General features: G+C 44.7%; 1 protein-coding gene across 5 annotated transcripts in view; it reads left to right on the top strand.

Annotated features, from left to right (window-relative positions):
• Window positions 1-26,792, top strand: part of Khc-73 (Kinesin heavy chain 73) — a 1,251,394-nt gene that overhangs the window by 361,984 nt on the left and 862,618 nt on the right. For all 5 annotated transcript variants that reach the window (XM_080267622.1, XM_080267621.1, XM_080267623.1 and 2 more), the window contains exon 3: window positions 23,057-23,223. In XM_080267622.1, coding sequence (XP_080123748.1) covers window positions 23,057-23,223 — 167 coding nt within the window. The remainder of the gene's footprint in view (window positions 1-23,056; window positions 23,224-26,792) is intronic.

Here is a 26,792-nt window from a genome sequence, read left to right as displayed (position 1 = left end):
AAGTGTTGTGATCTTGTAATGGAAAGGCGAAATTCAAATTCATTAACCGTTTTCTTTCTCTTATATGAATGTGTTAGAAAAAATTAGGAGCGTGGAAGGGAACTTAGTGGTTGTGAGCAATAATGTGATTATTTTTTTATTGTACCTCGAGGCTAAACAAGCCTGAGTGATTATGTATTCTTGGTGATTAAGCGATTTTGAGTTGTTCCTCGAGGCTACACAAGCCCGAGTGATTATGCATTTTTGGTGATTATGTAGTAATGATGTTTATGAACTATTAATAATTATGAATTGATAGTGTTTGTGGATTATAAAGAATTGCACGATGAGAGTATACTATACGGACGAAATAGAACACGAGTAATTATTTTTATTGGTTCGAGGCTATGCCAGCCCGAAAAGACAACCCAAACTCATAAAAATGTACCTGTCTTGAGGCTATTGTAGAGTCCAAGAATAACTGGGGGGAAAAAAAAAAAAAAAAAAAAAAAAAAAAAAAAACAAGGTACGATGACCTCAAAAATCGCTTATATGTACCAAATTGTTTTCGCCTGGTGACAATGTTGTAGGAATGATCACCCAAACCATGGTTTTAATGTACAGCCTTCTTTCATATGATAAAAGGTCATGTAATTAAAAATGTCTTTTGAAAACCAGTATAAAATTATTAAAGTATATGTCATTTTTTTTTCTTGTTATACCTAATCAAGGGAATTATGTCCTCATGCCTAACTCACTCCCCTTCCATTTCAAGATTCCTTCGCTCAGGGAACGACGCCCACACGTGGTACTGACTTAATCTAGACTCGGCCAAAAACTACAAACGCTACCAAATTTTTCTTAAACAATTATCATCTACCACACCAAGTCAAAACACCACCCCCTCCCCCCTTTTGTTTTATTGAAGTGAATTTTCTGTTAACCAAGGAGGGGAGACTAAGTCGAGTACCATCTGTATTATCAATAGGTAAGTTAACCAGTACCAACAACCGGTAAGATTATAAATCCTAACATTACACTGATTGAAAAATAACGGTGGAAGAAAATTCGTACCGTTACACTGGTGTCAACCGGCGGGATAAAAAATTTCTACCGTTACACACACACTACCAGATATACAAATATCAGAAAAAAGAATACAGGAGGAGCTAAGTAAATTAGACAAAGGAAAAGCAAATGGTCCTGATGAAATTTCATGTTGGGTGCTACATGAATGCGCAGAGGAGTTAAGTAAACCATTATCTTTCATTTTCAAGAAATCCTTGAGACAAGGTAGTAAACTACCTGATATTTGGAAGAAAGCAAACATTGTTCCCTTATTCAAGAAAGGGAATAGACAAAATCCACTCAACTACCGACCAGCATCACTAACCAGTGTTGTAAGCAAGGTATTAGAAAAGCTTATAAGAAAAGCTTTGGTAAATCATCTAGAAGAACACAATATGATAACAGAAAGACAGTTTGGTTTCAGAAAAGGAAAATCATGTGTTACTAATATGTTGATCTGCTATGACAGAGTAACAGACACATTACAGAAAAGAGAAGGATGGGTGAACAGTATCTATTTAGATTTCCATAAAGCATTTGACAGAGTATCGCACCAAAGACTTTTATGGAAACTGTACCACCAATGAGGCATCCGAGGCAAACTGTATTATTGGATGCAAGATTTTCTCAGAAAAAGAGAAATGAGAACAGTACTAAGGGGAAATTACTCATCATGGAGAGAAGTGACTAGCAGAGTTCCACAGGGCTCAGTGCTGGCACCAATCATGTTTTTAGTGTATATAAATGCAGCATGTGATGTGGTGTGTGGGATGAAGAGAAGACGGAGGGGGGTGCAAGGAACAGCGCGGTGGAATGAAGAGGTGAGACAGGCTGTGGCACAAAAGAAGAAAGCATACAATGTATGGATGAGAAATAGGGGCGTGGAAGAAGTTGAGAGGCGGAAGAGAGAGTTATATGTAGAAAGAAAGAGAGAGGTGAAAAGATTAGTAAGAGAGAGCAGGAAGAGAGTGGATGAGGAATTTGGAAGGAATTTGAGTGTAAAGTGGAGAGACTGTAAGAAAATGTTCTGGAAAGAGGTAAAGAGAGCAAGACAGGGCGGAAGTGAAGTTAGCAGGGGAGGGAAAGATAAAAATGGTAGATTACTAGTGGAGAAGGGAGAAATAGTGAGCAGATGGAGAGAACACTTGAACCCGCCCTGTCCCGTCGACGTATGGGTATGTTGCAACGATTTGCATTTGCCAGTCCCGGCGATTTACCGGTACGTTGTGCAATTGCAAAGTGCATAATTTCGACAATTTTCAAATTTCGCGCTTGATTTTCAGTACCTATCCTCGCTTGACCTTCCCCTACCTGCCACCAGGCGGGGATACGCGGCGACCCTGTGCGACCCGTGCTAACCCGCGGCTCGTCCACTCACCTGTTAGCAACGGTTCTGCTTAGACATGGCTACGAGAGGTCTCCCAGAGGTTGAAATTCAAGCCGCCCTGGACGCCTTTACAGGCGACAGTGATTCCCCACTGGACAACGAGGTTATTGATAAAGATTATGTTCAGCCAGAGGAGGAGGAAACCACCAGCAGTGATGAAGAAGTCCCGTCCCCCAGGAAGCGGCAGTACGTGACTTACTGTGCTGCTAGAGGGGGGCAGCTGGCCAAGAAACCACATGCAACATCCTATACCCAGCCCCAACGTGATGTGGAACCCGAATTCGATGGCGAGGACGAGGACGGAGTCGTGGGACGTGCTGCAACGTGGTATGGACGTGAGGTAATAACTCATTGTGGCCCCGAGCGCACACCACGTTGGACGAGCAGGTATGGGCCTAGTATTTTGTTTGGGGATTTAGGAAGGACCATGGAGGGAGTTGGGTGTGAAAGGGAAAGTGCAGGGAGGAGTATGGAAAGTGAGAGTGGCGTGAGTGAGTCATTGTTCTCCCTAGGTAGTGTGAGGCGGCGGGGTGTATCACGTGGGCGAGTGCAGGTGCGTTCTGTATCACATGGGGTTGTGATGGAGGGGGAAGGTGGGGAGAAGCCACTCCTAAGCACGTCTTATGCTCCCCAATATCCCCTAACACGTGGGTGAGCTAGGGTGCGTGAAAAATCACGTGGTGTTGTCATGGAGGGGGAAGGTGGGGAGGAACCACTCCCCAGCACGTCTTATGCTCCCCAATATTCCCCAACATCATCCCCACAGCCCCCTAATGTTCCTCAAGGCCGTAAGGGTAAGGGAAAGGGAAAGGGTAAAGGCAGAGGGAAGAGGAGTGAGAGTGGGGAAGCCCTCCGCACTTCTTCTCCCTAACCTCCCCCACCAGGATCTCCTCCCCACCCAGACGAAGGCGGTGATGGGGATGTTGGGGACGAGGGATTTGTGGGATGGAACTGGGAGGATGGGAGTGATTTTTCTCCCCTCATTCACCCCTTCACTAAGCAGGGGCGCTCTGGCTGCGTTGCTCCCGGAATTCACCGTAATTCCACCAGGTTGGATTTTTTCCACCTGTTTTTTTAGTGAGGCATTCGTGGAGCAGATTGTTTACCAAACCAACCTTTTTGCAAGCACCCAGCCCCTTGAGAGTGAAAGATTGGGAACAAGGAGTAGGCATTCTATCATATATGATTACCCTGTCTCCCTTTCAGAAATGTTGATTACCGAAGCGTCACATTATACGAAAAAACAAAATTCCGGCGTACTAGGCAAGGGACCCTGTTATGTTTACACCAATATTTGGGCAAATCATGAGCCGTAATCGGTTTCAACAAATTCTAAGTCGCCTCCATTTCTATGATGCTCATGATCCTGCCAATGCGAACGACAGATAAGATGAGGCGAATTAGATTGGTCTTTGATCACCTGAGGCAAACCTTTCGTTCGTCATTTTATCCCTATAGAGACCTCGTCATAGACGAGAGTCTCGTGTTGTGGAGAGGTAATATTTCATTTAGGCAGTATATACCCAGCAAAAGGCACCGTTTTGGGTTCAAGATCTTTGTTATGTGCGACGGACTGGATATGTGCAAGACATAGTCTTGTACACCGGTGCACAGACAGACATAATAGAAGATCGGAGTATTGGACTGTCGGGGGCAGTGGTAAAGACAGTGATAGAAGACTACCTTCATCGTGGTCACGTCCTCTACCTCGACAACTGGTACACTAGCCCTCTTCTCGCTCGTTATCTTCACATGCATGAAACGGGAGTCTGTGGAACCGTGAAGGTGAACCAGCATCACATGGCCAAGGTAGGGCGGAAACTTGCCAGGAATGAGGTTGTCTTCTTCAAAGCCAACAACATCCTTGCAACTGTGTTGAACCATAATAGAGAAGTAAGCCTCTTGTCAACAGTTCACCGCCCCTTGATGCACCGTACTGATTTTGCTGATTACCGGAGCGAGAACAGGCGTCACATTTGGAAACCTGACTGTGTCATGGACTGTAACATAAACATGCGCCTGGTGGACCAGTCAGACTCCATGATATCGACAGCAGAGTGTGCCAGGACCACGATGAAGTGGTATAAGAAACTGTTCTTTCACTTGCTAGACATCACTGCTCTGAATTGCCACCAGCTTCACGTCATGACAACAGGAGTTCAGGAAACCTTTGAAGGGTTTGTGAGGGAGCTCACAAGAGAGATGTTTGCACGCTATGCTGTTGAAAGGCCCCAACATCGTATCCGCACTGCCCCTATTCCCCAAACTCCCCTGAGAATATCCGGCCGCCATTTCCCCACTCCTATCCCTCCCCGGCCAAACAGACCTAGGCCCCAATGCAGGTGTCACGTGTGTAGCAATTCCCGGGTGAGACTCACCACACAAAGGAAGGACACCCGCTATGAGTGCGTCGAGTGTGACGTGGGTCTCTGTATTCACCCATGTTTCAGCGAATATCACACCTTGATGCAATTCTAATATGGTGTGAATGCGATAGGACGCTGCAACTATGAAGTAAATGCGACAAACAGATGCTTAGTGAAATTATCAGTCATGTTGATCTGAAAATATTAGTATAAAGTGCATACGGGTATAACATAAGTGCAAAAATTGTATGTAAGTGTATAAATATGCTGTAAGTGGAAACATAGCTAGCAAGGGTTTTATGATGTGATATTCTGTCGCTCAGTGCAATAAATAAGGCCCGTAAATATGTAACTATTATTTTTGGAAATGCTAACGGGTATAATATAAGTTCAAATTATTGTAAGTGCTGAAATATATTCTAAGTCAAAATATTCCTAGTGTGTGTATAGAGATGCGATATCCTGATGCTCAGTTGAATGAATAAGGCCTGTAATTATGAAAATAGAAGTCAACAAGTGGGAAAGTGTGTAATATATGTGAAGAATTAGTGTGTAAGTGTTTGAGTATTATGTTTGTCGAAACATTCATTGCGAGGGTATATTCATGTGATATTCTGATGCTCACTTGAATAAATAATGCCAGTAAGTATGTATAGTTCAGTATAGGGGTGTAAACGTGTGTAATGTAAGTGGGAAAGTTTAATTGTAGTGAAAAAATAAACTAGAAGATGAAACACGGGTGTTTGAGATTGTGCTTGCTACGTGAATATGCGCTAGCGTTTCGCTAAATGCCCTCGTAATGAATGTAAATAATTGAAAACATTTACAGTGGTGGAGGAAAGGTTCTATGTAAAGGAAAAAATAATAGGAAAGTGATAAAACAATTGGGTATGTTGAAATACGAGTCATAGCAAGTGCGCTTAGTAAGCTGATGTGCGCTAAACTTATGCTGCATGTCATCATAATGAATGAAAACATCTGAAAACATTTTCAAACAGTAAAAATAGGTAAAATGTCAATGAAACAGAAGTATACAAGTAGAAAAAAATGATATGTTGACTGATACAAGAAACTTAGCATATAGCATGTTACGACTCGGACCTAACTCGCTATGCTCGCGCGATGGTACAATGCTTATTTTTCATATATATGTGTCTGAAATCCATTATATTGCTACTGTTATTGTTTATTAGTTCAAATTCAATAAATATAGAGGTGTTGTGTGTTGTTTCTCCCAATATCTCCTACCATAGAAAACGTGAGCGCCTCACACGTCAATGATAGAATACGATACCTGGTGCGGGGGACCTCACCTGTTCCGACCACTTATGGACCACGGTAAGCCCTTTCTTGGTGATTTTCCTTTGTTTCTTAACCAAAGCGGAAGTTTTAGCCAAAAAAAAAAAAAATCCAAAATAGCTCGGGACTGGGGGATGTAGGAGGTGCGGAAAACCTCGGGACGTGACGGGTTAAGGAATTGTTGAACATAGAGGATGGAAGTAATGCGAGTACAAGTGGCAAGGGAATGGCTGGGAGAAGGAGGGAGGGGAGAAGGCAGGAAGAAATCAGTAGGATAGAAGTTGTGGAAGCAATGAAGAAAGTTAAATTGGGGAAAGCCCTGGGAATTAATGGAATGTGTGGTGAAATGCTGAAGTATGGGGGAGAGATAGTAGTAGAGTGGATGTGGAAGATGTGCAGATTGGCCTGGGAGGAAAGTAGAGTCCCCGAGTATTGCAAGTCAGGTATAATTATTCCCTTGTACAAAGGAAAAGGGGAAAACGAAGTGTGTGATAATCATAGAGGCATTTGTCTCTATCTATCTATCTATTGCCAGATGCCTCAATCCCGTTCGGGGTGGCCACAAACAAATCGCCTCCACGTCACTCTCCCCCGCCATTTCACTGCCCCGCTCCCAACTCACGCCCCCCTCTCTCCTATACCTCTCCATCTCATCCTCGGCCTTCCCCTCCCTCTTCCCCCCTCCACCTTACTCATATACACTCTCTTCGTCAGTCTTTCACCCTCCATCCTCTCCACATGGCCAAACCACCTCAGTGTATTCCTCCTAACGCTTCTTATTACATCCACATCCACACCACAACGCTCCTTTATATCCTCATTTGTCAGCCTGTCACTCCATGTGACTCCACAGGCTCCTCTTAAATAACTCATTTCCACTGCTCTCACTCTTGACTTGTGTCCTTCCAGCAACGTCCAAGCTTCACTTCCATACGTTAGAGTTGGTATCACAACTCTGTCATGTAGTGACTTTTTCACTTCCATGGTCACTTCCCTGCCTCTTATCACTGCTTTCAAGGAACCAGCAGCCTTTCTTCCCTGCTGTACCCTTTCAAGCACTTCACCCTCCAAACTTCCATCCTTACTCATCACACTACCCAAGTACTTAAACGTACTCACATTTTCCAATTCCTCACCATCCAATCTCGCTGTACATTCACTGACATCACCTCTCTCAAAGACCATCACTTTACTCTTCCCTACATTCACCTTTAGATTCCGTTTCTTACACACTCTCCCAAGCTCATCCACCAAGCCTTGCAGCTCCCCTTCGTCTTCACTCAACAACACAGTATCATCTGCAAACAACAGTACAGGGAGTTTCCAAACACTACCCTGTCTCACCAGGGCCACTCCAGCATCCATTACCCTACCTTGTACCTCTTTTATTACCCTCTCCATGTACAGATTGAATAACCATGGAGACATGACGCATCCCTGTTTCAACCCAACCTTCAAAGAGAAAAATTCACTCAGTTCACCATCCACATGCACTGCAGCCTTATCCCCATCATACATACTCTTCACAGCATTCAACAACTTCCCATGTACTCCATATATTCTTAATACTTTGCACAATCCTTGTCTATCCACCCTGTCATATGCTTTCTCCAAATCCATGAAAGCCGCGTACAACTTCTTTCCCTTTTCTAGAAACTATTCCACTAAAGATCTAAGAATGAATATCTGATCTACACAACCTCTTCTCTCCTTAAAGCCTCCCTGTTCTTCTCCAACTAATTCCTCTGTTCTTTCTCTAACTCTGTCAATAAGTCCTACCATACACTTTTCCTATTATACTAAGAAGACAGATGCCCCTATGATTACCACAAATTTCTTTTTCCCCTTTTCCTTTGTACAAGGGAATAATTATACCTGATTTCCAATCCTCCGGGATTCTACCTTCCTCCCAGGCCAATCTGCACATTTTCCACATCCATTCTACTACTATCTCTCCCCCATACTTCAGTATTTCACCACACATTCCATCAATTCCTGGGGCTTTCCCCAATTTAACTTTCTTCATTGCTTCCACAACTTCTGTCCTACTGATTTCTTCCTGTCTTCTCACCTCCCTCCTTCTCCCATCCATTCCCCTGCCACTTATACTCGCATTACTTCCATCTTGTATGTTTAACAATTCCTTGAAGTGTTCTCTCCATCTGCTCACTTTTTCTCCCTTTTCCACTAGTAATCTACCATTTTTATTTTTCACTCCCCTGCTAACTTCACTTCCACCCTGTCTTACTCTTTTCACCTCTTTCCAGAACATTTTCATACAGTCCCTCCACTTTACACTCAAGTTCCTTCCAAATTCCTCATCTGCTCTCTTCTTACTCTCTCTTACTAATCTTTTCACCTCTCTCTTTCTTTCTACATATAACTCTCTCTTCCGCCTCTCAGCTTCTTCCAAGCCCCTATTTCTCATCCATTCATTGTATGCTTTCTTCTTTTGTGCCACAGCCCGTCTCACCTCTTCATTCCACCACGCTGTTCCTTGCACACCCCTCCGTCTTCTCTTCATCCTACACACCACATCACATGCTGCACATATTTCTTCTGTAAATATCCAGCACACACCTTCCACGTCCCCCATCTGCTCCAATTCATATTTGCCCAATCGTTCCTCCACTTCTCTCTTATACTCTGCATTTTTCTCATCCTCTTGTAACCTTTCCACTCTCCTTACAAATACTCCTTCTTCCCATCCTTCCCTTCTTCTATTTCTCCATTCTAATTGGACCTTGATTCTGGCCACCACCAATTAGTGGTCAGAAAGTCCACTCGTCCAACCTGTATAAGCTCTTGCATCCATTACACATTTTCGCATCCTTTCACCCACACACACATAATCAATCATTGCCTTCCTTTCATTCAATTCACCACCCACCCTTCTCATCACTTGCCATGTACAGTATACCTGTGAATCATTTTGTGCCTGAAGAGGGTATTGGCTATCACCAGCCCCCTCCCAGCACAAATGTCCACTAACGCACTGCCATTCTCATCCATCTCACACCCCACTCTCCAACTATTCCATCTACCTTCACATTCCCTACATTACCATTCATATAACCGATCAAAAACACTCACTCATTCCCTCCAAACTTTTCCATGCAAACTTCCACGTTTGTCCAGAACTCTTCTCTCACTCTTCTAGCACGATCTTGCGTTGGCGCATACACACACACAATCGCCCACATTTATATTCCACCTTTCAATCTTACCCACACAATCCTTGACCCAACTGATCCATACTCTCTTATGCTCTTTTTCCATCTTTTACTCACAACTATACATACTCCTTCTTTTGCCCTCTCATTCTCACCTACTCCTGCACATATACCCCATCCATACTCCCATTCTCCCACACTCTCACCTCTCCATTTCGTTTCAGTTATTCCGCATACGTCAGCTTTCGCACCCTCAAGCACCTGGACAATCTCTCTCTCTTTCACCTCATCATTCGCTCCCCTTACATTCCAAGTCCCGATTACCATGTCCTTTGTCCGGTCCTTGGTCGTCATCTTTTGGTCAGTCCTTGTCCGAGGCTTCTTGTTTGTCTTTTTAGTTAGTTGTTTTCCGGGGAGGGGCACTAACCCTCCGCCAACCCTTTTAGTCGCCATTCACGACAAGCAGGGATACTGGGGGAGTATTCTTGAAAAAAAAAAACCCTACCCCCAGGGGTAGGGGCATTTGTCTTCTTAGTATAATAGGAAAAGTGTATGGTAGGATACTTATTGACAGAGTTAGAGAAAGAACAGAGGAATTAGTTGGAGAAGAACAGGGAGGCTTTAGGGAGAGAAGAGGTTGTGTAGATCAGATATTCATTCTTAGATCTTTGGTGGAAAAGTTTCTAGAGAAGGGAAAGAAGTTGTACACGGCTTTCATGGATTTGGAGAAAGCATATGACAGGGTGGATAGACAAGGATTGTGGAAAGTATTAAGAATATATGGAGTACATGGGAAGTTGTTGAATGCTGTGAAGAGTATGTATGATGGCTGCAGTGTGTGTGGATGGTGAACTGAGTGAATTTTTTTCTGTGAAGGTTGGGTTGAAACAGGGATGTGTCATGTCTCCATGATTGTTCAGTCTGTACATGAATGGGGTAATAAAAGAGGTACAAGGTAGGGTAGTGGATGTTTTAGTGGCCCTGGTGAGAGAGGGTAGTGTTTGGAAACTCCCTGTACTGTTGTTTGCAAGTGATACTGTGTTGTTGAGTGAAGACGAAGGGGAGCTGCAGGGCTTGGTGGATGAGTTTGGGAGAGTGTGTAAGAAACGGAATCTAAAGGTGAATGTAGGGAAGAGTAAAGTGATGGTCTTTGAGAGAGGTGAAGTCAGTGAATGTACAGCGAGGTTGGATAGTGAGGAATTGGAAAATGTGAGTACGTTTAAGTACTTGGGTAGTGTGATGAGTAAGGATGGAGGTTTGGAGGGTGAAGTGCTTGAAAGGGTACAGCAGGGAAGAAAGGTTGCTGGGTCCTTGAAAGCAGTGGTCAGAAACAGGGAAGTGAGCATGGAAGTGAAAAAGTTACTACATGACAGTATTGTGATACCAACTGTAGCATATGGAAGTGAAGCTTGGACATTGTTGGAAGGACACAAGTCAAGAGTGAGAGCAGTGGAAATGAGTTATTTAAGAGGAGCCTGTGGAGTCACATGGAGAGACAGACTGACAAATGAGGATATAAAAGAGCATTGTGGTGTGGATGTGGATGTGATAGGAAGCGTTAGGAGGAATACACTGATGTGGTTTGGACATGTGGAGAGGATGGAGGATGAAAGACTGACGATGAGAGTGTATGTGAGTGAGGTGGAGGGGGGGAGAGGGAGGGGGAGGCCGAGGATGAGATGGAGGGATGGGGTGGAGAGGTATATGAGTGAGGGGACAGGGTGAGTTGGGAGCAGGGCATGTAAAATGGCGAGGGACGGCGACGTGGAGGCGATTTGTTTGTTGACACCCCGAACGAGATTGAGGAATCTGGCAATAGATAGATAGAAATGATATAGACAGTAACACTGGAAATGAATGCTATCTAAACATGTTTGCAGATGATGCAAAAATACAAAGGAGAATTACTAACACAGACTCTTGTAAAGAGCTACAAGAAGAATTAAATAAACTTCATGAATGGAGTAATACATGGCAAATGGAATTCAATGTGGACAAGTGTCATGTAATCAAGTTTGGTAAAAGTGGAAAAAGACCTGATTGGGATTATAAGTTTGGAAATCAAACTCTACACACATCAGAAAGAGAGAAGGACCTAGGTGTGATTTTCAATAACAGACTATCTCCGGCTGACCACATCAGTGAGAAGGTATGGAACATTTATACACTGCTTGCAAATATGAGAATAGCGTTGACATAGGTAAATGAAGACATGCTAAGAAAGATAATAACATCATTCATCAGACCAACCCTGGAGTATGCATCAGTAGTCTGGAATCCTCATCTCAAAAAACACAGACAAGATTGAAAAAGTTCAAAGGGCCGCCGCAAGATGGGTACCAAGCTTAAGGGATCTAAGCTACGAAGAAAGACTAAAAAAAAATGAATCTACCAACACTACAGGAGAGAAGGAAAAGAGGTGACATGATTATGCTGTATAAATGAATATCAGGGAAGGAGAAAATAGACATAAATGATTACATAACCTATGGGGATGCATCAGCTAGAGGACACTGCAAAAAAACTGCATAAAAAGAGAGGTAATAAAGACGTAAGGAAACTTAGTTTCCTAAATAGAGCAATTGATCAGTGGAATGGACTGTCGAATGAAATAGTGAGTGCAAAAACAATTCACAAATTTAAGGATATGTACGATAAGTATGGTTTAAGATACGGGACAGTACGAGTTTGACGCATTCCTATAAAGATACAATTAGGTAAGAACACACAACCTGATAATTGGAATGACCTGGTATTTGGAAGAAAGCAAACACTGTTCCCTTTTTCAAGAAAGGAAATAGAATCCATTCAACTACTGACCAGTATCACTGACTAGTGTTGTAAGATACTAGAAAAGCTGATAAGAAAAGTTTGGGTAAACCATCTAGAAGAACACAGTATGGTAGCAGAAAGGCAGTTCAGTTTTAGAAAGGGAAAGTTATGTGTTACTAATCTATTAAGGTTCTATGATAGAGTTACAGAAACATTACAGAAAAGAGACGAATGGATGGACAGTATCTATTTAGATTTCAAGAAAGCATTTGACAGAGTACCACACCAAAGACTTTTATGGAAACTGTACCATCAGAGAGATATCCAGGGCAATCTGTATTGTTGGATGCGGATTTTTTCAGAGAAAAGGAAATGAGAACAGTATTAAGGGGAAATTACACATCATGGAGGGAAGTGACTAGCGGAGTTCCACAGGGCTCAGTGCTGGCACCAATTATGGTTCTAGTGTACATAAATGACCTAGATAGTAACATTGGAAATGGAAGCTATCTAAATATGTTTGCGGATGATTTAAAAATGCAAAGGAAAATTACTAACAGATTCTTGCAAAGAGCTGCGAGAAGAATTAAATAAGCATCATAAATGGAGCAATAAATGACAAATGGTATTCAGTGTGGAGAGGATGGAGGGTGAAAGACTGACGAAGAGAGTGTATGTGAGTGAGGTGGAGGGGGGAAGAGGGAGGGGGAGGCCGAGGATGAGATGGAGGGATGGGGTGGAGAGGTATATAAGAGAGGGGGGTGTGAGTTGGGAGCGGGGCAGTGAAATGGCGGGGGACAGGGCGACTTGGAGGCGATTTGTTTGTGGCCACCCCAAACGGGATTGAGGCGTCTGGCGATAGATAGATAGATAGATAGTATTCAGTGTGGACAAGTGTCATGTGATTAAGTTTGGTAAAAGTGAAAAAAGACCAGATTGGAATAATAAGTTAGGAAGATCAACCCTACACATATCAGAAAAAGAGAAGAACCTAGGAGTAATTATCAATAACAGACTATCTCCAGCCAACCACATCAGTGAGAAGGTACATAACATGTATGCATTGCATGTTAATATGAGAACAGCATTCACATATATAAATGAAGACATGCTGCGAAAGATAATAACATCATTCATCAGACCAACCCTGGAATATGCAACAGTAGTCTGGAATCCTTATCTCAAAACACACATAGATAAGATTGAAAAAGTACAAAGGGCAGCTACATGATGGGTACCAAGCTTAAGGGATCTAAGCTACGAAGAAAGACTAGAAAAATTGAATCAACGAACACTACAGGAGAGAAAGAAAAGAGGAGACATGGTTATGTTATATAAATGCATCTCAGGGAAAGAAAATAGACATAAATGAATATATAACCTGTGGGGAAGCATCAGCAATAGGACACTGCAGAAACTACATAAAAAGAGAGGCAATAAAGACATAAGGAAATTCAGTTTCCCAAATAGGGCATTTGATCAGTGGAATACACTACCGAGTGAAATAGTGTGTGCCAAAACTGTTCATAATTATAATATGTATGATAAAAATGATAACACACAGCACGGTACGAGCTTGACACATTCCTGTAAAGATACAATTAGGTAAGAACAATTAGGTACAACTAGGTAAGAACATACACCCACACCCACACACCCACACCCATCCTTGTGGTCAAAATGATAAGGTCAGGTAGAAATGCTAGTCAGCTGAAGCATCACAGTGCTTGAGGGATTGGCTAAGGAATACAGGGCCATACATCTGCTATACTATTTCTTTTTTTTTTTTTCTTTTTTTTTAACACAAAATTGCCCAATAGGCTCCCAAAGAGTTTCACAATTGCCAAAAAAGGCACAGTGCACAGCCTTTCAGATTTAAGCGTAAATCGTCATTCAAAGTTGCGCAAACCAAATGGCCCAAACTGGCACGAAACGTGTGCATCTGGCAACACTGGTCCCTCAACTGAACTGTTCTTGCATTACCTCTGGGCCAGAGTTGTGTGTGTGTTTTATAAAATCATGCTCCCATTGGGTTTGCTCATATTCGCTTTGGGTCATTAGCTTTTGAAATGGTTAGTAATGGTGATATCTAACCCCTCTAGTTCAAGAAGTGCCCCTAGGTTTATTATAATCATCTTGAATGACAAGAATAAAATATAAAAACGTCTTGCGATTCAAGAATATAACGAAAAGGGTTATTCCCCCTTGAGTGCATATCAATACATATTTAATGCATCCACATCAGTCTTTCATCATTGCTATAAATGTCATATAGCACTTTCTCTGCATGCTGTCATTATTGTCTCCCACTTCAAATATTTCGTCCACACTGAAATGACAACATCCAGCAGCAGCACAACACTCCCAGGAGGCGACAACGGAGGGTTAGTCGGAGCGAGCGGGACGTCCGTGCTATATGGGCACAAGTCATTAGTAGCCGCACCCCTGCTGCCCGGAACTGGCCCAACCCAAACACCTCAGACCAGGCGCATTGCCCTCTTAAAAGCCCGGCCTTCATCAGGATCGGTGTGGAGCTGAACCTTCTGCTCCATACAGCACCCCAGAGACGGCCTCCAGCTGCTCCCCCTTAGAGACAGCCTCCTGTCGCTCATACCAGGAGACAGCCTCCAGCCGCTCCACCTGGACCACACACTCCACCTGCAGGGCCTGTGACGGCCTCTAGCCGCACACAGGGGAAGAAGAGTACGTCCCCTTTCCACCTGCAGGAGAAGCGGATGGCACGACACCGGCGATGGCCTCCTGCCGCACCTGCAGACGGGAGACGGCCTCCAGCTGCTCCAAGCCCACACATCGCCCTTCATGCAGGACTCAGGCGATGGCCTCCAGCCATGCACCATCTGCGGTCCCATCAGGAAGTTGGGCCCCGGCAACGGCCTCCTGCCGTGCCAGGGAGGGTAGCTACCAAAGCCCCTCACCCCCCTGTGACTTCACAACGTCTCTACCCCTACAGCTGTAGTAGAGTCGTGTATGGCAGCCCCCAGATGAAGAGCGATCTGATTGTGGACTGGTGGTGAGGCCCTATATTATCCCTGGGGCTATTCTCCCTGCAACTGGTGCCTGAAGACGACCTGCTCCTGATGGACCCCCCACCCCAGCCCCCAGCCCCGGGACAGTGCTGCAGCCCTGCCCTGATGGCGGGACACCAGGAAGGGGACTGCAGTCTCTGGGATCCCGACGGCGCCCCCAGCACCACAGGGCGAGGCCTCCCCAGTTCCCGCCCCAAACAATGTCACTCTCCCTCCAGGCATATATGAGGCGTTGAGAATAGTACTGACGTAAACGCCATATATAAACAATGGAGAAAAACGCAGTTAAAGTTTTGCAATCTTCAGACTGTGATAACTTTATAGTGGGATATGATAGGAAGCTCGTGTTTCTTTTAAATTGAAGCTCTATTACAGGGCTTTCCATACAATAATACATTCATATACCACAATCTGAATATTGCCACATTAACTGCGTTTTTCTCCATAAGTAGATCTAAAAAAAAAAAAATTTACGTAAAATCACCGGATTTTGCACATACTGACCCTACTCGCATACGCTTCACCTAGATTGCGTCTCTTTTTCACCACGTTTGACCGCCACTCACTGCACTGGGGCCCTCTTTTTCTACTTAGAGGCACTCCAGGGTCATCCTCACTCTCTGTTGAATCACTCATACCGCCGGCACAAACGTTACGAACGCACACAGAAAAAAAGGAAAATCAATAAATTTCAGTGTGGTGGGGAGGGAGGAGGTAGGATGACTGTGGTGGTCGGGGAGAAGGGAAGAGGCGAGAACGGGGCGTCATCAGTCACGGGAGCTCGTTCCCGCCTCCCATTGGCTGCTCAGCCCCACGTCTTCTGGCACTGGCGGATACGCTCACGCAGGTAAACTCTGAGTGCAATTTTTCTGGGTGAGCCCATAGGGTCGGTAATACCTTCAATACTATAGGGATTTCGACCGTGTTGCGAGTTGTCTTCTGACTACTCGGTTGTGTGTCCAGGCACAGGAGGAAGAAAGTGCTATAATAACTCAACGGCAGGAGCAAGTTCCCTCATGCCAATGGCTGCCCGTGGCGCTTACGCTAGGCAGAGTCAACTTGAGAACATTTTTTTGGGTGACGCGCGTAGAGCCGCAGGTACCACTCTAAGGTAAAGGGTTTTCGACCATTTTCCGGGTTGAATTCTGACTGTTTAGTAGTTGCTGCAGACAGAGGAAGGCCGGGGGAAGACAGTGGTGTATATAACTGAAAATCGTCCGAGGTGGTGCTTACGTCACTACTATTCTCAACGCCTCATATGGAATGCCTGGAGAAGCTGTTTGGCCCCTGTCTGGTGGGCCAGACCTCTGTCCACAGCCCCCAACATGAGGGGCCTCTCACCATGCCCAACCCGAAGGAGATGACTCCCACTCTTGCCCAGGACTAAGTGACTCAGGTGTGTACCTGAATAAGTGACTTGTGGTGCCGTACAGTGCCAAGTGGAAAGATGTGAGAACTCTCATTAAGTGCAATGGTGACACCCATCTGTGATCTCCCCCCCCCCCTTTGTGATTGTGCCAACCTATCGTGCAACTTAACTGTCCCACCAGCACCCCCCCCCCCCAGTGACCAGACACCTCAGTAAGACTTTTAGAACGAGTGTTTAACAGTGAATCAAGGAACTCCCACAGAACCGGGAGCCACCAAAGTGAGAGGCTGTGTGCGGGGAAATATCTAGATCTAAACCCTCCCCCCCCCCCCAGCATGCGGCACTGAGTTAGAGACAGTGAACTATCCGCACACACACTCACCCTGATATAATAATTTGACTATGAGATTTCCTACCACCCCAGCAAACTCTACATTAATGCCGGCGCGTTCCTCTGTCTCCCCATCCACGCACTCCAACCCAGATCAGAACTCCTGACCTGGTGGCACAACAAAGACCAGCCCTCTTGGATCCCACTCCATTTGTTCACCAAACTCCAACAACAGGGCAACATTTGTTCACCCCATTGGGGCACATTGTCCTTGCCCCCAACACTGCCCTAGACGCCATGAAACACCTCCACTCAGACAACGGGATCCACCTCAGGATGAAAAGGCTTCTCCAAATTTTCAATGGTATTTTTTGGACCCCCAACCCCTCCCAACTGGCCAAGCAGATCACCCAATCCTGTTGGGCGTGTGCTCTGGGCAAGGACACCACCTGCATCTCCGGCCCTTCAGGGAACATTACTGCCCACAAACCCTGGCAGTTGCTGTCCCTAGATGTAGTAGGGGCCTTGCCACCTAAGGCAGGCTATCAATATATCACCACCTTTATTGATACCTACTCCAAGTTCCTCATCCTATGCCCAGCCAAGGAACACCACACTGTGGCCGTGGCCGACGTCCTAGTCCACCACATCTTCCCCTATTTTGGAATCCCTCAGGCCCTGCACTCGGACAATGCCCCCGAATTCACCAGCGCCATCTGGAAGGAGCCAGCCGACCTATTCGGCTATCACGTCTCCCATTCCTCCCCATATTGGCCGCAAGGAAACGGAATTTGTGAAAGGAGCCACCGTACCCTTATGAATCAAGTACGGACCCGAATCGAGGAAACAAAAAATGAAGACTGGCCGCCCCACATTAAAATCGTCCAGTGGGGTATAAACTCCTGCCCCAGGGAAGATGGCATCTCCCCACACGATCGTGTGTTTGGGGAAGCGCCCCTCCTCCTTCCCCTACGATGACATCTGCAGCCACCCTCCACCCCTCCTGCATCCGATCCCCTCCACCACCTCCAACGTGGCCTAGACCTCCAACCTGATGCTGCCACCTCCAACCCCTACAAGCCAGGCTACATTGTGATGGTGGCGAAACTACCAGTTCCCACAAGCTTGCCCCGCGCTTCATGGACCCCTACACCATCACCTACTTTCCCAACCTCTACCAGGTAATCATAGACTACAACCACACTCCCCTCACCTACAGAGACTGTCATGTCCGCCTCTTCCCCCATTCACCCCACTCGCCCCAACACCTCCCCACCTTCCTGTGCCACCCCAGGCCCCCCCTCCTGATTCATACCATTGCTATGTCACCGTCTCCTCCTCCCTCCCCTCCTCCCCCTCCCCATCATCACTGACGCCTCCCCTGATCACGTCGCATCACACCTCACTGCCACCCTCACCAGTGCTGCAAAAAAACCCCACCCCACCACCGCCTCCCTCCCCACCTTGCACCTACCCCTCACCCACCAGCACCCACACCACCCAAGATCATGATGCCCTCAACTACACACACACCGTCCCCTACCACTGCTGCCCCCGCACCATCACCTCAAACTCCCCCACCCATCCTCACCACTCCCCACACCTCACCATGCCCAACCAGTGCAACCCAAAATCACACACCCGCATCACCGCCCACACCCAGTCTCAGAACTACAGTCACCCGCTCAGGTCGCATTTCACGTCCTCCTGTCAGATACACTGCCACCCCATCCCCCATCCCCCATCCTCACCTCCGCCACAAGATCCAACCACCCCCAGCTCTCCCACACCTAACACAACCCCTATCACCCTCATCATACATCAGGCTCAACCCTCTACTACCTTAGTCCCTGGGGAGAACCTATGTGCGACGACCCAGCATAAAACTACCACCACCTCCCCACTCGCCAGCATTCAGCTGAGGCTCCTAACGAGACGACAACACCTAACCATGAAAGTAAGGCGCACCAGCATTTGGGGAGAAGCACCATGTTCGCAGGCCTCATCACTTACTCAGACTCCTCCAAACAGCTGCCCAACCATCCACCTTCTTCCTCACCTGTGCCCCACACAGAAACAAAGACAGAATGACCAAGCACTGGACCACCCTACTGCAACACCTGACACTGGCTCATGACACCAACACCACTAAGACATACTACCTCCAAGCACGGGGACATGACTTTTCCTACCGCAGCTGTGGTGAAATGACAACATCCAGCTGCAGCACGACACCCCCAGGAGGCGACAACGGAGGGTTAGTCAGAGCAAGCGGGACGTCTGTGTTATATAGATGCAAGTCCCTAGTAGCCACGCGCCCCAACTCCCTGGAACTGGCCCGACCCAAACACAGCCCGGGCGCATTACCCTCTCGCCAGCCCGGCCTGCATCAGGATCGGGGTGGAGCTGAATATTATGCTCCATACAGCACCCCAGAGACGGCCTCCAGCCGCTCACACCAGGAGGTGGCCTCCTGCTGCTTATACCAGGAGACGGCCTCCAGCCGCTCCACCTGGACCACACACTGCACCTGCAGGGCCTGTGGCAGCCTCTAGCCGCACATGGGGAAAGAAAGGTACATCCCCTTTCCACCTGCAGGAGATACGGAGGGCATGACACTGGCGACGGCCTCCTGCCACGCCTGCAGATGGGAGACGCTCTACGCCCGCATGTTGCCCTTCATACGGGATTCAAGCGACAGCCTCCAGCCGCGCCTGTAGGCAGGCGACGGCCTCCAGCCACGCCCAGTCTGTGGTCCCGTCAGGACGTCGGGACCCGGTGACGGCCTCCTTCCGCACCAGGGAGGGTAGCTACCAAAGCCCCTCACCCCCCTGTGACTTCACAACGTCTCTACCCCTACAGCTGTAGCAGAGTCGAGTGTGGCAGCCCCCAGATGGAGAGCGACTCGATCATGGACTGGTGGAGAGGGCCTGTATTATCCCTGGGGCTATTCTCCCTGCAACTGGTGCCTGAAGACGACCTGCCCCTGATGGACCCCTCCCCCCGGTACAACGCCGCAGCCCTGCCCTGACGGCAGGACACCGGGAAGGGGACCGCAGTCTCCGGGATCCCAATGGCGCCCCCAGCACCCCAAGGCGAGGCCTCCCCAGTTCCCGCCCTAAACGACGTCACTCTCCCTCCAGGCGTATACAGGAATGCCTGGAGAAGCTGTTTGGCCCGTGTCCTGTGGGCCAGACCTCTGTCCACCACCTCCAACACAAGGGGCCCCTCACCACGCTCAACCCAAAGGAGATGACCCCCACCCTTGCCCAGGACTAAGTGACTCAGATGTGTACCTGAATAAGTGACATATAGTGCTGTACAGTGCCAAGTGGAAAGATGTGAGAACTTCCATTCAGTGCAATAGTAACAAGCCATCTGTGATCTCTCTCTTCCCCCCTCCCCATGTGATTGTGCCAACCTATCGTGCAACTTAGCTCTCCTCCCTCCCCCCCCCTCCAGTGACCAGACTCACACTCTGTAAGACTCTTAGAACGAGTGTTTAACAGTGAATCAGGGAACTCCCACAGAAGCAGGAGCCACCATAGTGAGAGACTGTGTGTGGGGGAATATCTAGATCTAAACCCTCCCCCCCCCAGCATGCGGCACTGAGAGACAATGAACTATCCCCACACACACTCACCCTGATATAATAATACCGATTGTGTCTCTCGTATCCTGCGCGATACACTCAAACTGATCAGCAGTCCAAGGATTGATGTAACATAAATATTGTGAGATTATCTGCCGTTCCTGTAAGTTAGAATTGGTGAATACACGTGTAGGTTGTTGCCCGGAGGTTTTATGCCCTGTTCCTTTTATGTTTTTGTTCTAGACCCGGTCTAGAAAAGAACCCAACTACACACCAGGTGTTTCTAGGACATAAGAACATAAAAAGAAAGGATAACTGCATTAGGCCAGTTGGCCCATGCTAGGCAGCTTCTAGAAGAGTAACTGAACTACTAGAATAAGATAAGGATAGCAAAGAAGAAGGCTCTCCCCCGCCCTCCAGACCCTTCAGCCGAAGCCGGCAGGAAAAAGTCAGAAAGAGCACCACGCAGTATAGAAAAACTGGTGTGGACATTTTATGGGAAAATGTGAAAGGAGAACAGAGACTATCGTAGTGTAACCTGAAGAAGAAAAATTATGAATTAGTGTTGGTTACAAGATTTTTTTTCTTCTATATCCCCCTTATTTGTCATATGCTTATCTAGCTTGTGCTTGAAACTCTCAGTGGAAGAGGCAGCAGCTACTTTACTAGGTAGCTTATTCTGTTCATCAACTATATTACCAAACCAATTTCTACCTATTTCCTTATTGAAACGGAATTTTTCTAGTTTGAAACCATTACTTCTAGTTCTATCCTGTATGCTCACTTTAAGTACCTTGCTAATATCTCCCTTATTTATACCCTTCATCCACTTAAACACCTGAATTAAGTCTCCCCTTACTCTATGTCTCTCTAGCGAATGCAGACTTAGTCTTTTCAGTCTGTCTTCTTATGACAGGTTCCGAACGTCATGTATCATTTTTGTCATTCTTCTCTGTACATTTTCTAACGAGTTAATATCCATTCTATAGTAAGGACACCAAAATTGTACTGCTTAGTCTACATGTGGCCTTACTAATGCTAGATAAAGTTGCAGTATTACTTTTGATGACGTATTGCTCATGCTTCTCGAAATAAATCCAAGGACCCTATTTGCTTTATTTCTTGCATTAATACACTGTTGCCTTGATTTAAGGTCGTTACTAACCATAACTCCTAGAACCCTCTCGCATTCTGATTTGCTAATTTCTTTGTTATCTAAGTTGTATTTAGTGTCTCCAATGGTCTTGCCTACGTTAAGTACTTTACATTTTTCAATGTTAATTCCATTTGCCAAGTTTTAGACCATTTGGACAATGTATGGAGGTCTTTTTGTAAGTTATGACAATCGTCAGTCAAGTTAATGATACACCCAATTTTTGTTTTTTCGGCAAATTTGCTGATGCTGCTAGTGACTCCTAAGTCTAGATCATTTATATGTATAATAAATAATAAGGGACCGAGTACTGAACCCTGGGTCGGCTTCCCGTCGGCTTGGGTATTAGTAACTATAATAGTTACTAATACCCAAGCCGACGGAAAGCCGACCCAAAAACACCCAGCATAACACACACATTTCTAACCACACTAGAAACCACTCTGATATCTGTACCAGAAGAGGGTCGAAGTTAGGTGGAAACTGTTCTCTCCCCAGTAAATAACGTAGTCTAAATGTAGGCATAATTCTTCCATTTGAACAAATCACGGCACATATTACAAGAAACTCTGATGTTTTATATTTCCTGCAGATCCCACATTTCTTGCAAGTCCAACCACACCGTGCAAACATATTCCACAACAGGTTGCACTCCTTTGAAACACTGTTGCTGTTTCCATTAATAATTACTTAACATCCCTCTTTCTTTTACCACCACTTTCTTTTAATCACTTGTTTTCTTTACCCCTTTCTCTCAAATTGTCAGAGTACTGAGCAGACATATTGCATAATAATTTGCACTACATTAATTTTTTTTTTTTTTTTTTTTTTTTTTTTCACTACAGTGATATAGCTCTTCTTAACTAGACATTATAGTATATTTCCCCATCAGCATTTCCTTGCAGTCTCTCTATTTATATTAAGATTTGCATCACCACCTGCAGCTTTCAATATTTTTCGAGACATTTATTGCATTTTCCACGTACGCCACTGAAACAGTCTCGTCATTTTTGTACATTCCTGCATCCTTCACCAATCTTGAGCATTATCACATCTTATGCTTATTGCCTTATTATCATGCACTGTACCAGTTTTTCAAAATTCATTTTTACCTGCCAGTTACTGTGTTGATATTAACTCCTTCAGTCCAGTGACCTTTTTTTTTAATTACATTCTGGCTGCTACTACTAGACAATTTTATTCATCTTTAGAAATAATTGACACACTGGGGAAGGTAGATAATGGTATACAGTAGTCACCATTAGCCTCTTCACTACTCTTAGACTAATAGGTTTAATGAAATTCAGTGGTAGCCAGAGTAAAATGTAAAATACGTTATCATAGTAAAGAGATTGTTATTTTCATTCATTACAGATGATCATATTATAGTATGATTATACTTATACAGCTATATAAATTATTTTGCAGTAAATACTGGTATCCTGTGATAATCATTAAATTCCTTTCGTACTGAAATCTAATGGTTGACGCTGAAGTACGGTGTTGTTGTCTTGTTTCAGCCGGAAGCAGCCCAAGATGTTTGCTTTTGACCACTGCTTTAACTCCCTGGACAGCGAGAGCGCATCCTTCGCCGCCCAGGAGACAGTATTCACCGCCGTTGGTCTTGATATACTCAACAATGCCTTCACGGGATACAATGCTTGCATCTTCGCTTACGGACAAACAGGTGCCTCATTCACAGCCACCAGTACCTTAGCTTATATATTATTAATGTTTCCATATCCTTCCTCTTCATAAGTGTATCTTTTTATTTGATTCTTATTGTTGTTGTTATTTATTATTTTTTTATTATTATTATTATTATTAGGTGGAGACTATTGTTATCACTAGTACAGTATTATTATTATTATTCTCACCTCAGAGTCTCGCAACGATTTCAGGAGAACCGCAAAATGCTCAGGGAATCTAAAGGGCCATGGTAATGTGTCCTGGCATGGGCCATTACTGATAGGGGAAAAAAAATCAAAATCTCCCTAATAGGGTCAAGGTCATTGTAAGAAAGAGTAGCAGAAACATGCATTCTTCGACATCTTTGTCAGATCCCTTCTTGATGTTACACAGAAGTTACCTAAGGGCTAAGGGTCTTCAGAACTTGTGCTGTAACAGATATGAATTGCCAGACCAATATATCGCCGATATTTGCATTATTTCCAATCGTGAATCGATGCCAATACTGTATCAACTGTCGATATAGGGAAATCTCACATGGACAGAAGGAACACTAAAGTGACTTTTGTTGAAGATTTCATTCACTGTTTTGCCCGATTCTGTGTGAGAGAATGTTGTTACCCTGATACTGTTTTGCACCTTAACCCCTTAACTGCGGGGCATCACTTTCGTGACGCTGAGGAGCAATGGATCATACCGTGGGGCGTCACTTTTGCGATTCTGTGTTATTTTGAATTCTTCCGGGCTTTAAAGTGGTGGCTTGTATCATCTATCAGTACTGCCAGTGTCCAACAATAGTCAGCACTGCTAATGTCATCTGTACTCCCATCCATTGTTGACAATTTAGCTATTTATCCCCGTTCTTGACTCCCCTCCCTACCTCCCCTCCATTACCCTTTCCTCTCTCCTGCCCGGCCGCGCTGCGCTAAGCTAATCTTCCCCGGAATTTTCCACTGATTTCATCCATTGAAATAAGCCCTATGCCCTATTCTTATACAAAATAATATGTAGCAAAAAAAAAAAAAAAAGGTAACTGATAGTGCTACACACCTGGAGTTGGATAATTATCACCTGGTAACACCCCACGTGCACTTGTTCACTAATTTTCCCTGGTACCGTAATTTCCCCTTGAAATATGCCCTATAATCTATTCTCATGATAAAGATATATATAAGAAAGGAAGGGAGACGCCTAAGTGATATTTACATTCACCTGGAACTACCTAATTTCCTGCCAATCATTTCACAGCATATAAATTAGCTGCTGTCACCTCACTGACATTGTCAACCCCTGGGGGCCCCATATCCGCCTCGTCATTTAGTTCAGTGTTGTTTCTTGAGATGAAAGCATGTAGCACTCGCGCCCCTCCATTTCCGCCGCTTATAGAGGGCCCTGTGACCTCTACCCCAACTAAACCTCATGTGGGAAGGGGTAAAGGACTAAATGACTCTGCTGTAGAGTGTGAACTGGCTAATTTATCCATGTTAATGATGGACAGTGACTACAATCTTTCTGGTGAATCGTGTGATGAGCCAGTGGAGGAAATGGTGATAAACTACGAGTGCTTCAGTGTCCCAAGTTCATCCTGGCTCCAAGGGAAAGGAGCCCTTATTTACTGGAAGTGACAGTGTATAACATAGTGTAAATAAAATAGAAATGTAAATAATTACTAATATAAGAATATGAGTACAAATACTTGGAGTAATGACAGTCAAAGCTTTGCTCTCTACGATAGTTTACTGAACGAGAATATATATATATATTTATATATATATATATATATATATATAAGTGTAATAAAGTAATAGGAATATAAATTGAGTGTGTTTATGAATAATAAATGACAGAATACCAGCGGGGAACGAGCCCAAGTGGGAAGCTCTTAAGCGCTTGTAGTTTTCATTGTTTTCACAGTGTTTTTTTTTTTGGTGTATGGATTCCAAACTATTTGAAAGTCATAAAATAGTGTTTCTAGTGATAATATCAGGCTGTGGTAATCATATGACGGGGTGTTGGGAAGTGTAAATTGGAGACTTCGTTACCCAACTTCAGAAGTCTCCACAAGTCCTACGGTACTCGACGAAGGCTCAACAAACATCCCAGGAGAAAACTGAAGGTATGTGCCATATGCATATGTAATTATAATATTCAAGGACTAATAACTGATTTTTGGCAAATATTTTTATAAAGTCTGTCAGAGCGCGAATATTCTCGCAGGACATGCAAGGAGCGCCAAAATAACCCCGTGGTTTAGGGGTTAATAAAGTTGCTGAAAACTCTTAAAGGTTCATTATTATTGATTTGGTGGGAAAAGAGAAAAGAACTGAAGGCCTAAAGCAGTGAGTTGAGAGTGAGGTATTCTGTGTACTGATGGTGTGGAAGTGTGGTGGCTGTATTTACTTATTTGTATTTACCTATTTGTAGTATACAGGAATTGAGCAATGCTCGTGTTGTCCTGTCTCCATATCCACATTTATCAAGTCTACCTTTACACACATGAATGTTTTTCTCATGCACCACCTCTTTGTCTAAGTCGTTCCAAATATTTAAGTATTTACCTAATATACCTAATTGTGATATACACGGAATGTGCTATGCTCGTGGGTTTCCGTCGCTGTTTCTCAATAAGTCGAATTTAACTTTAAACTCGTTTAAGTTTTTAGACTGGACGATCTCTTTGTCCAGGCTATTCCATAAGTCTATACTTCTGTAAGGAAAGCTATATTTCTTGATATCCTTCAAGCAGCTTGACTTTTTCAATTTCATTCCGTGTCCTCTTGTTGCTCTCTTATCCCATACAAACAGATCTTCTTTGTCAATTTTATCTACTCCCACCATGGTCCTGAACACCGCAATCATGTCTCCCTCTTTCTCCTTTCCTCTAACGAAGGCAAATCCAGTTTTTCCAGCCTCTCTCTGTATGACAGGTCTGTCAGACTGGGGACCATCTTGGTTGCTGTTCTTTGTATTCTCTCAATCTTGTTTATATCTTTCTTTTTGTGTGGGCACCACACTACCGCTGCATATTCTAACCTGGGGCGGATCATGGCCACTATCAATTTTTTCATCATTTCCTCATCCATATAATGAAATGCTACTCTTATGTTAATCAAGAGTTTATAAGTCTCTCCAACTATCTTGTTAATGTGCTTTTCTGGTGACAAACTATCTTGGACCAGCACTCCCAAATCTTTCTCTTCTCTCCTTTTTGTGATTAATTCATTACCTAAAAAATAATTCAGTGATGGTCTCCTGGTACTTTTACCCATTTCCAATATTTTACATTTCTTTACATTAAATTTCATTTCCCATGTCCGGCTCCAATTGTGTATCCTATCCAAATCCTCCTGCAGTATTTTACAATCCTCCTCAACCTCTATCTTCCTCAAGATCTTTACATCATCAGCAAACAGACTTGCATAACTGTTCACTCCATCTACCATATCATTTACGTAAATCAGGAACATTACTGGAGCCAACACTGAGCCTTGAGGGACTCCACTTGTTACTTCCCTCCATCCAGACATCTTTTCCTTTATTACTGTCCTCATTTGTCTGTCTCTCAAA

This window comes from Coenobita brevimanus, chromosome 24, assembly GCF_032717465.1.
Source record: "Coenobita brevimanus isolate Jiangsu-jjx chromosome 24, ASM3271746v2, whole genome shotgun sequence".
NCBI classification, from domain to species: Eukaryota; Metazoa; Arthropoda; class Malacostraca; order Decapoda; family Coenobitidae; genus Coenobita; species Coenobita brevimanus.
This window is presented reverse-complemented; position numbering and strand designations above follow the sequence as displayed.